Source organism: Eleutherodactylus coqui, chromosome 10 (genome assembly GCF_035609145.1).
Source record: "Eleutherodactylus coqui strain aEleCoq1 chromosome 10, aEleCoq1.hap1, whole genome shotgun sequence".
Classification (NCBI taxonomy): Eukaryota; Metazoa; Chordata; class Amphibia; order Anura; family Eleutherodactylidae; genus Eleutherodactylus; species Eleutherodactylus coqui.
Genome location: NC_089846.1, coordinates 13,690,722 through 13,703,303, shown reverse-complemented (window position 1 = coordinate 13,703,303; position 12,582 = coordinate 13,690,722). Strand labels below are relative to the sequence as shown.

The window sequence follows — 12,582 nt, the reverse complement described above, 5'->3', positions numbered from 1 at the left end:
CGTGACGCATCGCTGCGCCGCCGCTCCGTGCGCCGCAGACTTCTATCATGGGAGTTAATCACGTTCCTTCACTTAATGCGAGCTGTTAATGATAGGCGAGTAACGGCGCCAATCTTACCGGCTGTTATCCGAACGATCGATTCCATCACTTGTGTTGGGACTCGTACTATTTTGTTAACAGTTATGGAAGTTGTTAGAATTGGCGTACTGCGGGCTCGGGGGCGCCGGAGGTCTTGGGCTGGTTCGCACATCTTGTATTCCAGAAGCCGCAGCGATGTCGGCCGGCGAGCCGTTATCTATTCTATTTAATCATGGTGAAAAAATCTGTCGCGGATTTTTGGCGTCCGCTGGATTTTGAAATCTTTGGCGCACCACAACTGATGCGGGAATGCCGTGGATCTTCACTACAGATGTTATTCTGATGGAGAATTAAAATCTGCGTGTAACGGGGCGATTTGGGTGCAGAATTTTGGGTTTTCGCCCCCAGGTGGATCGGTCCACGGATCCCGCCGAGGCGACCGACAGACGGGGTCATTATACAAGTATTGCGTTCTCCGCCCGCAGCTCTGTCTGTATTCTGCGTCTTGTTTTGGCGTGGCTTGACACGGGACATCTAGTGTCCGACTAGTCGCTCAATAGCGCAAATGTGAGTGCTGCCATGCGTAAACGCGGCTACCAAGCAGGGAGAGCTTGGGGGGAAAAACGCATAAATACGTGCGCATGATCCTCGACTGAACAGTCCTTGCCGGTCTCTGGAAGAACGCTCGCCTCTGCGGTCTCTGGTTGGTTTTAGACGTCTAAGATCCACTCGCTGCACCACTGTCTATGAGACCGCAGCGCCGTGCGCCCACATGAAGTCCGCCCACGCCGCTAACTAGTCAATGAATGGCCCTTCAGCCCATGTAACCGCTTCCAACAAGTGAGCAATCGCTCTTTGTAAAATTGCGCAAAACTGCGGTACACTTAGTGACTATTTTGAGCTATCCCGATAGTTATCCCGTATAACGCGGCCGCTGTCTGCAGCCTTCTCCGTACTGCGAGGTGACGCGCAGCGTTCGGTACGGTCGTCCTCTTCACCCTTATTTTCACGGCCGGCGTCGGACAGGACTCCGCGTCTGCGCAGGATGTCGGTGAGAGGATTTCCCAGCGAGCTGCCGGCTGGTAACCTAATTTCCCAGACATCTCGCAGGTTCCCACATATAAGTGCCTCGCCGCCGCCGCCGTCCGGTTTTCTGCAGTCCCCCGCTTCGTCCGACGTATTAAATATGGCAGAAGATGAAAGAGCCGCTTCAGTCGCCTCCGCTGACCAGAAGTCGCCGCTGCGTGCCAGGAGCCAGAAATAAATCTCATCCCTGCGAGGAGTCATAAATCACTGCCTGCAGACGGAGGCCGCGGCAGCCCGCGTTCATCATCGCAGAGCGGCGGCGGCTGAGCCACTTCCCGCTAATTCAATGTGTCCTGAAATATCACCGACTTCCCCGAACACAACAAGCTGCGCCATTCTGTCCCCCTCGTCTTTAATGGATACCAACAGGGATAATTCACGATCTGGGAAGTCGTGTTATCGGAGTTGGGGGTAGTAGTCCTGACTGGTTGGGCTTATTTACGCATCCGTACGTGAGTTGCGCCAAACATTTTCAGACTCTCAATAATAATAGGTCTGTGTTCTGTCCATGTACGACCATCGGCAAACACGGACTGCCATGGCCAAGAAATACGGATGTGTGAATAAGCCCTTCGGGTGTATTTTCGCACAGGCGGATTTCACGAGCGAGTTCCCTCTGATTTGCAGCTGGATCTCACACGCGAAGAAGAAAAACGTTAATTTTAAATCGCTTTATTCACAAGAAAATCGCCGGTTTTGTTATTTTGGGGCGATTTTCTTAAATGTTTAAAAATCGCCTATTTTCCTATGAGGGCCTGAAAAAAAAAAACGTATCGCGCTCGCATGCAATTGCGGCTTTTTCATACGGTTTTACTATTGAAACATGCAATTCTCACACTTGTGGAAAAAAATCGTATGTGTAGCAATGCGTTTTTGTGTTTTTTGGTTTTTTTGCATCCGCTGGCTTACAAGATGTTGGGCCGCGATCCTTGGACAGATCTTGCACTCGCCGCTGTGATTTCGGCTTTAGTCTTGTAGTGCAGAGATTCTTGATGTCCCTCGTGTCGTACGACGTCCTCCTAAAAGTGGCGCTTCCGTGCGGATAACTGACCGCCCCGCGCAACGCTCAGCATACAATCTCCTCTATTATTCAGCTGTGCCAGCGAGGCGGGATATTATCGAGGCACTGAGATCATAAAAGCTCTGAGTAAAGGCATCCGATCAAATATTTACAGTAGGAGCGACATTGGCGCGGCGGCCCCCCGTGGCTGATTCTTATTTTGATGCTTTTAAGTCTTCATCGTTCATTCCTGAGATTCCCGGGCTGATGGGGGATCTGCGGTGACGCCTTACATTATACGACTCGCTGCAGGTTACAGCACTGGAGGTGCGGCGCGGTCTGAATATGGGTGCGGCGCGGTCTGAATATGGGTGCGGCGCGGTCTGGGGGGGAAAGATTTGGTATCGCTTGTTACCTAAATCTCTGCTCAATCTTGGTCAGGAGTCCAGGGGGCGGTCCTACCAGTGGTTGATTTCTTATCCCTGTCTACACTCTTCTACAGATAGAACCGCCTCCTGGACTCCCAACCCGAAACGAGTATGGAATTCTGTATCACTGGACACTTTTAACTAATTCTCTTCTCATTCCGGGTCAGAACCCCCTCCTGGACTCCTATCAGCAATGGGCATCCTTTTATGTAGAAGAGTGTATACAGAAATGACCATTGTTGATAGAACCGCCCCCTGGACCCCCCGACCCAGAATGAGAGAAAATGTCAAGTGATAGAGAATTAAATTCTGTATCACTTGACTTTTTTTTTCCCCTCATTCTCTTCTCATTCCGGGTCGGGAGTCCAGGAGGCGGTCCTATTAATTATAGTTATTTCTGGATACACACTTCTACGTAATAGGTTAGGCAACCAACTACTGATGGCTCCGCCCCCTGGACTCCGGACCTGGAATGAGCAGAGGTTTAGATAAAGGTCTAGTGATACCAAATATTTCCCTATGGAACAAACTGGGAAATTTATTAAGACCGGATTTCCCACTCCAGTCTTTGATTTTCCCCGGCGCACGATGTACCGAATACACGGAGGCGCACGACTCCAATGCTTTAGGCACGTCTTGGCACCTCTGTGCCTACATAGAGCTGTCATTCCAGGGCACTACTTTCCCATCGTTGTCCTGTCTATCCCCTGTATAACCCGCCGCCCCGCAGGCTGCTCCCTCACTGAGCACGCTGGGAACTAGAAGTAATGATGCGTGTAATTAGGTCACAGGAGCGCCGCGGGCTGCGATCTCCACCCGCCAGGACCGGCGGAGGTGAGCTGCTACCTGCCTCCAATACTTCATCTTATTTAGTTTTTTTGTTTTAATGTTACATGCTTGGAGGAGCGTGAAAGGCAAATCCGTAATCTGGAATGGCGGCTGCGTTAACTCTTTGTACTCTGGAGCTGTGATCTTGACCGCCTCCGCCATGTTCTCTGCTCCTGCATTATGAGGCGATGGTACAATGTTTGCACTTCTAACCGCAGGCCGCTGTCTTGCACCCTGGGTGACATCATGCTCCCCTGTCAATCCGTCTGTGATGTCATAATGTCTCCTGCCACATTTAAAGGGAACCACCGGTTATCACCTTTTGAGCCCCATCTTTGGACTTAAAGATGGCGGGTTGACTTTAAAGCACGTAAAGCTCAGATACCTTGTAGAAGTGAAGTCTGGTCCTTCCCGAGCTTTACGGTAACAGATCCCGAACGGTCCAGTAGGTGGAGCCGGACTGCCTCTGCTGCCCGCTAATCCCCAGCCATTCTGACTGCAATTTAACTTTGACATGGATCACCCCTCCTATGTCGTCCATAATCCCGTCCGAATTTTGCGCATGCTTTATGCAGACTGGCGCAGGAAAGATGGTCCAGTCTGCCCACCATAGGGCACTTGCTGGCTCATGTTTGGACGAGTCTGTGGATGACATGGGAGAGATCACCCATGTTGGCCGTCAATCATAGAGAGTGGCTGGAGGGCAACGGGGTGGGGGTGGGGGGGGGGCGGGTCCGGGCCGTCTGCAGGACCCTTTTGGAATGCATTAGCATTAACCCATTATGGACCAAGTCCTGTAACTATATGGGTCTTGGGCTTTAGTCGCGCCATTGTAAAAAAAATATGGCGCAGGATTAAAGCTCTAGTCTTACATTTTAAGGGGATGTCAGGTCCTCGGCTGTCAGAGAGCCGAGGACCAGAAGGAGAAGCCTGGAGCTGTTTGTAACCACTTCTGCCTTCTCTTGCAGGCCACATAGCGCTCAATGAGCGCAATGTAGTGAACAGAGGAAGCGGCGATCAGGTGATCGTCAGCAACCGCCAGTGTGTTAAAGCTGCAGGATCTTAGCAGAGGAGCTCTGACAGTGACTACTATCACACTGGGGGGGACATGGTTGTCCTGAACTTCATTTTAGTGTAAGTGTATAACTTTAACAATAAAGAACTAAACATTTTAAGAATTTCTTCTACTTTTTCTTACAAATGACTCCTAATAAAACAAACTGAAGAAAGGTTTTACAGATACCCCTATATGTCGCGGGGAGAAGAGCAGCAAAAATAATTGACAGCCCAGCAAAAAACATAAAACCGCCACATGCATAAAATTACTAAAAAGTGTCTGGTCTTCTAGGACAGAAACGCTCGGGTCTTCAAGGGGTTAATAAAGCTTCGTCGCGCTCTAATGTGGCGTCCCCTTTAACACGTGAAATGTGGCGGATGACTTGATCCCGGTCCGCACTTGTGATTGCATGGCTGCTGCACTCGGCCCCCGTGAGTCTATTAAGAGGCTTTGTATGAAGCCCCCCTCCCGTCTCTGAGGGTCCTCATCAGTCTTTACTATGTTAATGTTTCCTCACAAGCTGTTATCACATGAATTATTCATGAGGTCGCATTCTTCTGGATCTGCGCTGGTAACCGGTGATGCAAAGATCATCTCTTGTGTTCCGTTCACGATGGGTGGGGGGCGCTCCTGGCCTCTGTATAATCACTGCAGCCCCTCTATGGATGGGACCCCCAGAACAGCCGCCATGGGGTATAGATACAAGGTGAGCGCACTACGTAAGTGGCGGCCTCTCCGGCGCTGGGGCACTCTAGTAACCGTTTCACCATAGAGCGCTGCTATTATTTCCTGTGAGATCAGTAGGATTAGATTGTAAGCTCTTGGGGACAGATTATAGAAAGTATAGTTGCTCAGGCGTGACTCTTCCAGCTGTTGTATGTGGTCACACTTCTGCTCCATACTGACTGTTTCCGGCACGTGAGTCGCGGTCCTGGAGCTGCTGTGCCGGTCCTTCTGGATGGATGGGGGGCTATGCTACTATGTGTATTCCAGCCCTCCTCCTCCTCCTCGTCTCATTATACTAGATTGTTGCCACAAGCCATTAGCATCATTTTCCGGATTTCTCATCTCCGCCGTCTGCGACTCAATATGTAATCTCTTTATGAAGTGGCGGCTGGGGTCGCTCGGTGCATCTGATGCCGCCGCTCGCACATTCAGCCGCCGTTGCGTTCCTCCTACCAGCAGCTTTAATTCATGAAATGCGCCGCCTGAGAGCTCGGTGAATAAAAATGTGCCGCAACGAGGAAAAGCTAAAGGGTGACGATCCCAACAGGAGCTGCGTGTGCAGACGCTGCGCAGAACCACTGCTCATGTCCCGTGTGTATGTATGTACATGCATGCCATGCCATGCCATGCCATACCATACCAGGCACAATCGGTTAAAACGTTAATATCAAAAATAACTGGAAAAATTAACACAATTCAAAATCTGCAAATGTGAAATGGTTCAAAAGTAAGTTACAATCCTGAAAATATGACATTTTTAACCTAAAGGCAATAATCTGAATTTAGGATTTTAACCAAAGGGCTTTTTTTCAGGGAGCACGACAAGGACAGCTGCTCTGCGGTACAGAAAGCAAATTATGGTTTGAAATGGGATGCAAATTATTCCAACAGGTGTCTGGACTCTTGTAGATTACTTTCAAACCCTCTGATTCTATATAACCAGTGTTGGAACAGACGGCATTACACCCTCCAGGGCCGGACGTGGACAGCCTTGCTCTTCAGGACAAACACATTACTATCATAATGGCAGGAAAAGGGCAAATAACCAAAGAGAGACAAGTATAACCCTTAGAAGTGCAGGTCTGTCCTACAGAGAAATTACCAGGGAAGCCAATGTGGCCGTCGCTACAGCTTCTTATACCATCAAAAAGTACATAGAAACCCTGACACTGCTAAGATTACAGGACCTCTGGTGGACCACTGAAGAGTGGAAGAAGGTCTTATTAATGGTGAAATCAAAATTTGACATCTTTGGTGATCACCTAGGGTTCTTGTACCTCATTGAGTAGGTTAAAGGATGGTTCCTGTGACGCCAACTGTCATACATGGAGGAGGAAGCGTGAGTGTCGGGGGCTCTTGCTGGATCTAGAGCTGGTGACTGACACATCGGACAAAAAGGCTACCACAGCATTTTGATACGCCATGTAATACCCTCTGGTGTGCGCCTGGTTGGTTTAGGGCAAGACAATGATCTGAAACCTACTTCTAGATTAGGTCAGAACTACTTAAGAAGACAAGAAGAAAGATTTAAAGAATGGAGTGGCCTGCAGAGTCTCCAGAATCGGAGAGAAGGGTGAAAGCAAAGCAACCTACGGGTGCAGCACATTGTGGGAACTTCCGCAACAACGGTGCGAGGAAATGTCTGAATACAGTTGTAGAAAGAATACCTCAACAGTGTAAAGCTGCTGTATGAGCTGAAGGGGGCAACTGTGAGGACTCAAAAATCTAGATTTAATTTGGTGAAACAAAGATAATCCATTATTTGAAAAGAAAGCCGAAAACAAATGGGTTAAGATGAATGCAGAGTACGTTTGAGACATTAAACTGTGAATGTCAATAAAAACTGGAAAAATTTGAGGTGTTCTAAAAACACTTGACCGGTTGTGTGTGTATATAATATACACTGCGCAGTACCACTTCTCTTGCTTTGTATATGTGCACATTACCACCTCTCCTGCGCAGCATCCATACATGCAGGCCTATTGTTACTGTGTATCCGTCTCATGATCTGCCTGTATGGATGCTGTATAGCAGTGGTGGCGAACCTATGGCACGCGTGCCCGAGGCGGCACGTGTCGCCATCGGCCGCTCACAACTTTAGTGAATACCGGCAGGGGCTGCGGCTCCCCTGTTAGCATTCACTCAGTGTGCAGCCAGGATCCTCCTCCCGTTGGTATTCTTGTATTATGTCGCCACCGAAAGTTAGGGGTGGCGACATAATACAGGACTTTGGCATGTTGTCACGCCCCCAGCTTGTGATTTGGCTTGTGAGGCCTGAGGGGAAACATCGGTGGTGGAGGCATTGGCAGCAGCAACAGCACATGCAGCGCCGGCGGGATGAGGACAGGGAGCCGCAGCAGCAGGACCAGGGTCGCTGGCAGCGGACGCTGATGGGAGCGACGGCAGCACCAGGACACTGAGCGAGGCTTACATATAATGGGGAGCCGCGGTGGGGTGTCACTATTACTACCGGGGGCCGCGGTGGGGTGTCACTATTACTACCGGGGGCCGCGGTGGGGTGTCACTATTACTACCGGGGGCCGCGGTGGGGAGGGGGGTCACTATTACTGCTGGGGTATGTTTACATGTGGTGGAAATGGACAGGGCTGTTTCAAAATAGACAGCATGCAGCTTTTGACTGCTTTTTAGATGGCGAAATGCTGCAGAAATTTGCTCTGAGGACATTCTGCAGTATTTCCACATCCAAAAAGCAGTCAATCTGCACGCTCCCCCTGCACTCGCTCCCCCTGTCCAGTGCGTATGGATGCTGCGCAGCACCGCTTTCTGTTGTGCAGGTGGAGTCTTGGCAGTGACCTAGAATATCTTTTTGTCTTCCTCCTTCTCCAGTATGAATTTAAGGCCAAGAACATTAAGAAGAAGAAGGTGGGGGTCACCGTGTCCGTGGACGGAGTCCGAGTCGTCATGAGGAAGAAACAAAAGGTAAGTTATATGCTGCAATCCTGGGTACTGCGGTGTGGGGTTGCAGTGCTGGAGACCTGTGCGCTGCTGTGTGGGGATCTGCATTTCGCTCCTTTCTTTCTTTGTTTCTTTTTCTTTCCTCTGTTTCCCTGTTTTAATATTCCGTCTGTAAATGAGCGGCAGATGAAAGCGGGCATCATGTGGGCGCCGCGCTGCCATCATTGATTTGCTAGGCTTTGAAGGTGCGACGGAGAATCTCGTGCGGTATCTCTGTGTGTAAGATAAAAGATGAAATCCTCCTTCAGTGTCCCGACAGCTCCGATGCAAATGATTCCCAGCAAGTTCTCGCCCTCCGCGGTCAGGTGCATTGTGGGAAGATTCATTATCCGTAACCCCCTGGCAGCGCAATACGTGATCCCGAGTTCACCGCATGATTTGTTTCTTGTGTAGAGAAAGGAATGGACGTGGGACGAGGCCAAGATGCTGCTGATGCAAGACCCTGTGTACAGGTAAGAGGCGCAGACTGGGCCAGCGCCCCCTAGAGGCCACCCCATTACCTGACATGAAGGCTTGCATGGCGCCTCCGCAGTGATCAGCGTTGATTACCGGAAATTAACGATCATCGCAGTCTGTAAACAGGAGGGGGCGACATACTGACCTCCGTATCTTTATAGTCTCAGAACAATTGCACGAGTTGGTTGACCTTCTTCTGCTTGCCCCCCCAGGGACGCCTCCTCCCATCTCCATAGGGGAGCATTGAGGCCGGCGGTCATGTAATGCCGCCTGCATAGAACAAGCATTCTCTGTAAATGAATTGCAGATTATCGCTCCCTGTGATCACTGGACGCGCCCTCCTGCAGCTTTTATAACGAGCTGCTCCAATAGCAGCACAAAGCTGACGGCAAGCTCCTGATACTTATTAGTGTCCAACACGGCCGGCACTCCCATCATCCAGATGGTGTACAGTGCTGGCTGACAAGGGGTTAAATACATTCTGGAATAAACATACATTCCACTTATGGAAGCATGCGAGGCGTGTAGTAATGTATAATGGGGCACGTATGACTCGGGACAAGCCAGAACGGCTCTGAAAATGCCTCCTATCCATTCACCAGAGATCAGCGGTGCCATCACTGAGAATACAGCCTGTCCCTTCACTAGAGAGCAGCGGTGCCATCGCTGAGAATGCAGCCTGTCCCTTCACTAGAGAGCAGCGGTGCCATCACTGATAATGCAGCCTGTCCCTTCACTAGAGAGCAGCGGTGCCGTCACTAGAGAGCAGCGGTGCCATCGCTGAGAATGCAGCCTGTCCTTTCTCTAGAGAGCAGCCGTGAGATCACTGAGAGTGCAGCCTGTCCCTTCACTAGAGAGCAGCGGTGCCATCGCTGAGAATGCAGCTTGCCCATTCACTAGAGAGCAGCGGTGCCATCGCTGAGAATGCAGCTTGCCCATTCACTAGAGAGCAGCGGTGCCATCGCTGAGAATGCAGCTTTCCCATTCACTAGAGAGCAGCGGTGCCGTCGCTGAGCATGCAGCCTGTCCCTTCACTAGAGAGCAGCCGTGAGATCACTGAGAATGCAGCCTGTCCCTTCACCAGAGAGCAGCGGTGCCATCGCTAAGAATGCAGCTTGCCCGTTCACCAGAGAGCAGCGGTGCCATCGCTGAGAATGCAGCTTGCCCATTCACTAGAGAGCAGCGGTGCCATCGCTGAGAATGCAGCTTGCCCATTCACTAGAGCAGCGGTGCCATCGCTGAGAATGCAGCTTGCCCATTCACTAGAGAGCAGCGGTGCCATCGCTGAGAATGCAGCTTGCCCATTCACTAGAGAGCAGCGGTGCCATCGCTGAGAATGCAGCTTGCCCATTCACTAGAGAGCAGCGGTGCCATCGCTGAGAATGCAGCTTGCCCATTCACTAGAGAGCAGCGGTGCCATCGCTGAGAATGCAGCTTGCCCATTCACTAGAGAGCAGCGGTGCCATCGCTTATAATGCAGCTTGTCCCATTCACTAGAGAGCAGCGGTGCCATCGCTTATAATGCAGCTTGTCCCTTCACTAGAGAGCAGCGGTGCCATCGCTTATAATGCAGCTTGTCCCTTCACTAGAGAGCAGCGGTGCCATCGCTTATAATGCAGCTTGTCCCTTCACTAGAGAGCAGCCGTGAGATCACTGAGAGTGCAGTCTGTCCCTTCACTAGAGAGCAGCGGTGCCATCGCTTATAATGCAGCTTGTCCCTTCACTAGAGAGCAGCGGTGCCATCGCTGAGAATGCAGCTTGCCCATTCACTAGAGAGCAGCGGTGCCATCGCTGAGAGTGCAGCCTGTCCCTTCACTAGAGAGCAGCGGTGCCGTCGCTGAGAGTGCAGCCTGTCCCATCACTAGAGAGCAGCGGTGCCGTCGCTGAGAATGCAGCCTGTCCCATCACTAGAGAGCAGCGGTGCCGTCGCTGAGAATGCAGCCTGTCCCATCACTAGAGAGCAGCGGTGCCGTCGCTGAGAATGCAGCTTGCCCCTTCACTAGAGAGCAGCGGTGCCATCGCTGAGAATGCAGCTTGCCCCTTCACTAGAGAGCAGCGGTGCCATCGCTGAGAATACAGCCTGCCCCTTCACTAGAGAGCAGCGGTGTCATCGCTGAGAATGCAGCTTGCCCCTTCACTAGAGAGCAGCGGTGCCATCACTGATAATGCAGCCTGTCCCTTCACTAGAGAGCAGCGGTGCCGTCACTGAGAATGCAGCCTGTCCTTTCACTAGAGAGCAGCCGTGAGATCACTGAAAGTGCAGCTTGCCCATTCACTAGAGAGCAGCGGTGCCATCGCTGAGAATGCAGCTTGCCCATTCACTAGAGAGCAGCGGTGCCATCGCTGAGAATGCAGCCTGTCCCTTCACTAGAGAGCAGCCGTGAGATCACTGAGAGTGCAGCTTGTCCCTTCACTAGAGAGCAGCGGTGCCATCGCTGAGAATGCAGCTTGCCCCTTCACTAGAGAGCAGCGGTGCCATCGCTGAGAATGCAGCTTGCCCCTTCACTAGAGAGCAGCGGTGCCATCGCTGAGAATGCAGCTTGCCCCTTCACTAGAGAGCAGCGGTGCCATCGCTGAGAATGCAGCTTGCCCCTTCACTAGAGAGCAGCGGTGCCATCGCTGAGAATGCAGCTTGCCCCTTCACTAGAGAGCAGCGGTGCCATCGCTGAGAATGCAGCTTGCCCCTTCACTAGAGAGCAGTGGTGCCATCGCTGAGAATGCAGCTTGCCCCTTCACTAGAGAGCAGCGGTGCCATCGCTGAGAATGCAGCTTGCCCCTTCACTAGAGAGCAGCGGTGCCATCGCTGAGAATGCAGCTTGCCCCTTCACTAGAGAGCAGCAGTGCCATCGCTGAGAATGCAGCTTGCCCATTCACTAGAGAGCAGTGGTGCCGTTGCTGAGAATGCAGCCTCTCCCGTCACTAAAGAGCAGCGGTGCCATCGCTGAGAATGCAGCCTGTCCCATCACTAGAAAGCAGCGGTGCCGTTGCTGAGAATGCAGCCTGTCCCTTCACTAGAGAGCAGCGGTGCCGTTGCTGAGAATGCAGCCTCTCCCGTCACTAAAGAGCAGCGGTGCTGTCGCTGAGAATGCAGCCTGCCCCTTCACTAGAGAGCAGCGGTGCCATCACTGATAATGCAGCCTGTCCCTTCACTAGAGAGCAGCGGTGCCATCGCTGAGAATGCAGCTTGCCCATTCACTAGAGAGCAGCGGTGCCATCGCTGAGAATGCAGCCTGTCCCTTCACTAGAGAGCAGCCGTGAGATCACTGAGAGTGCAGCTTGTCCCTTCACTAGAGAGCAGCGGTGCCATCGCTGAGAATGCAGCTTGCCCCTTCACTAGAGAGCAGCGGTGCCATCGCTGAGAATGCAGCCTGTCCCTTCACTAGAGAGCAGCCGTGAGATCACTGAGAGTGCAGCTTGTCCCTTCACTAGAGAGCAGCGGTGCCATCGCTGAGAATGCAGCTTGCCCCTTCACTAGAGAGCAGCGGTGCCATCGCTGAGAATGCAGCTTGCCCCTTCACTAGAGAGCAGCGGTGCCATCGCTGAGAATGCAGCTTGCCCCTTCACTAGAGAGCAGCGGTGCCATCGCTGAGAATGCAGCTTGCCCCTTCACTAGAGAGCAGCGGTGCCATCGCTGAGAATGCAGCTTGCCCATTCACTAGAGAGCAGCGGTGCCGTTGCTGAGAATGCAGCCTCTCCCGTCACTAAAGAGCAGCGGTGCTGTCGCTGAGAATGCAGCCTGTCCCTTCACTAGAGAGCAGCGGTGCCATCACTAAGAGTGCAGCCTGTCCCTTCACTAGAGAGCAGCGGTGCCATCACTAAGAGTGCAGCCTGTCCCTTCACTAGAGAGCAGCGGTGCCATCGCTGATAATGCAGCCTGTCCCTTCACTAGAGAGCAGCGGTGACATCGCTGAGAATGCAGCTTGTCCCTTCACTAGAGAGCAGCGGT

At 51.9% G+C, this 12,582-nt stretch overlaps 1 protein-coding gene across 1 annotated transcript in view; it reads left to right on the top strand.

The window, feature by feature from the left end:
* Positions 1-12,582, top strand: part of LOC136580064 (carboxyl-terminal PDZ ligand of neuronal nitric oxide synthase protein-like) — a 52,921-nt gene that overhangs the window by 13,482 nt on the left and 26,857 nt on the right. The window contains exons 3-4 of the mRNA XM_066580277.1: positions 8,052-8,144; positions 8,574-8,632. Of these exons, the coding sequence (XP_066436374.1) occupies positions 8,052-8,144; positions 8,574-8,632 (152 nt within the window). The remainder of the gene's footprint in view (positions 1-8,051; positions 8,145-8,573; positions 8,633-12,582) is intronic.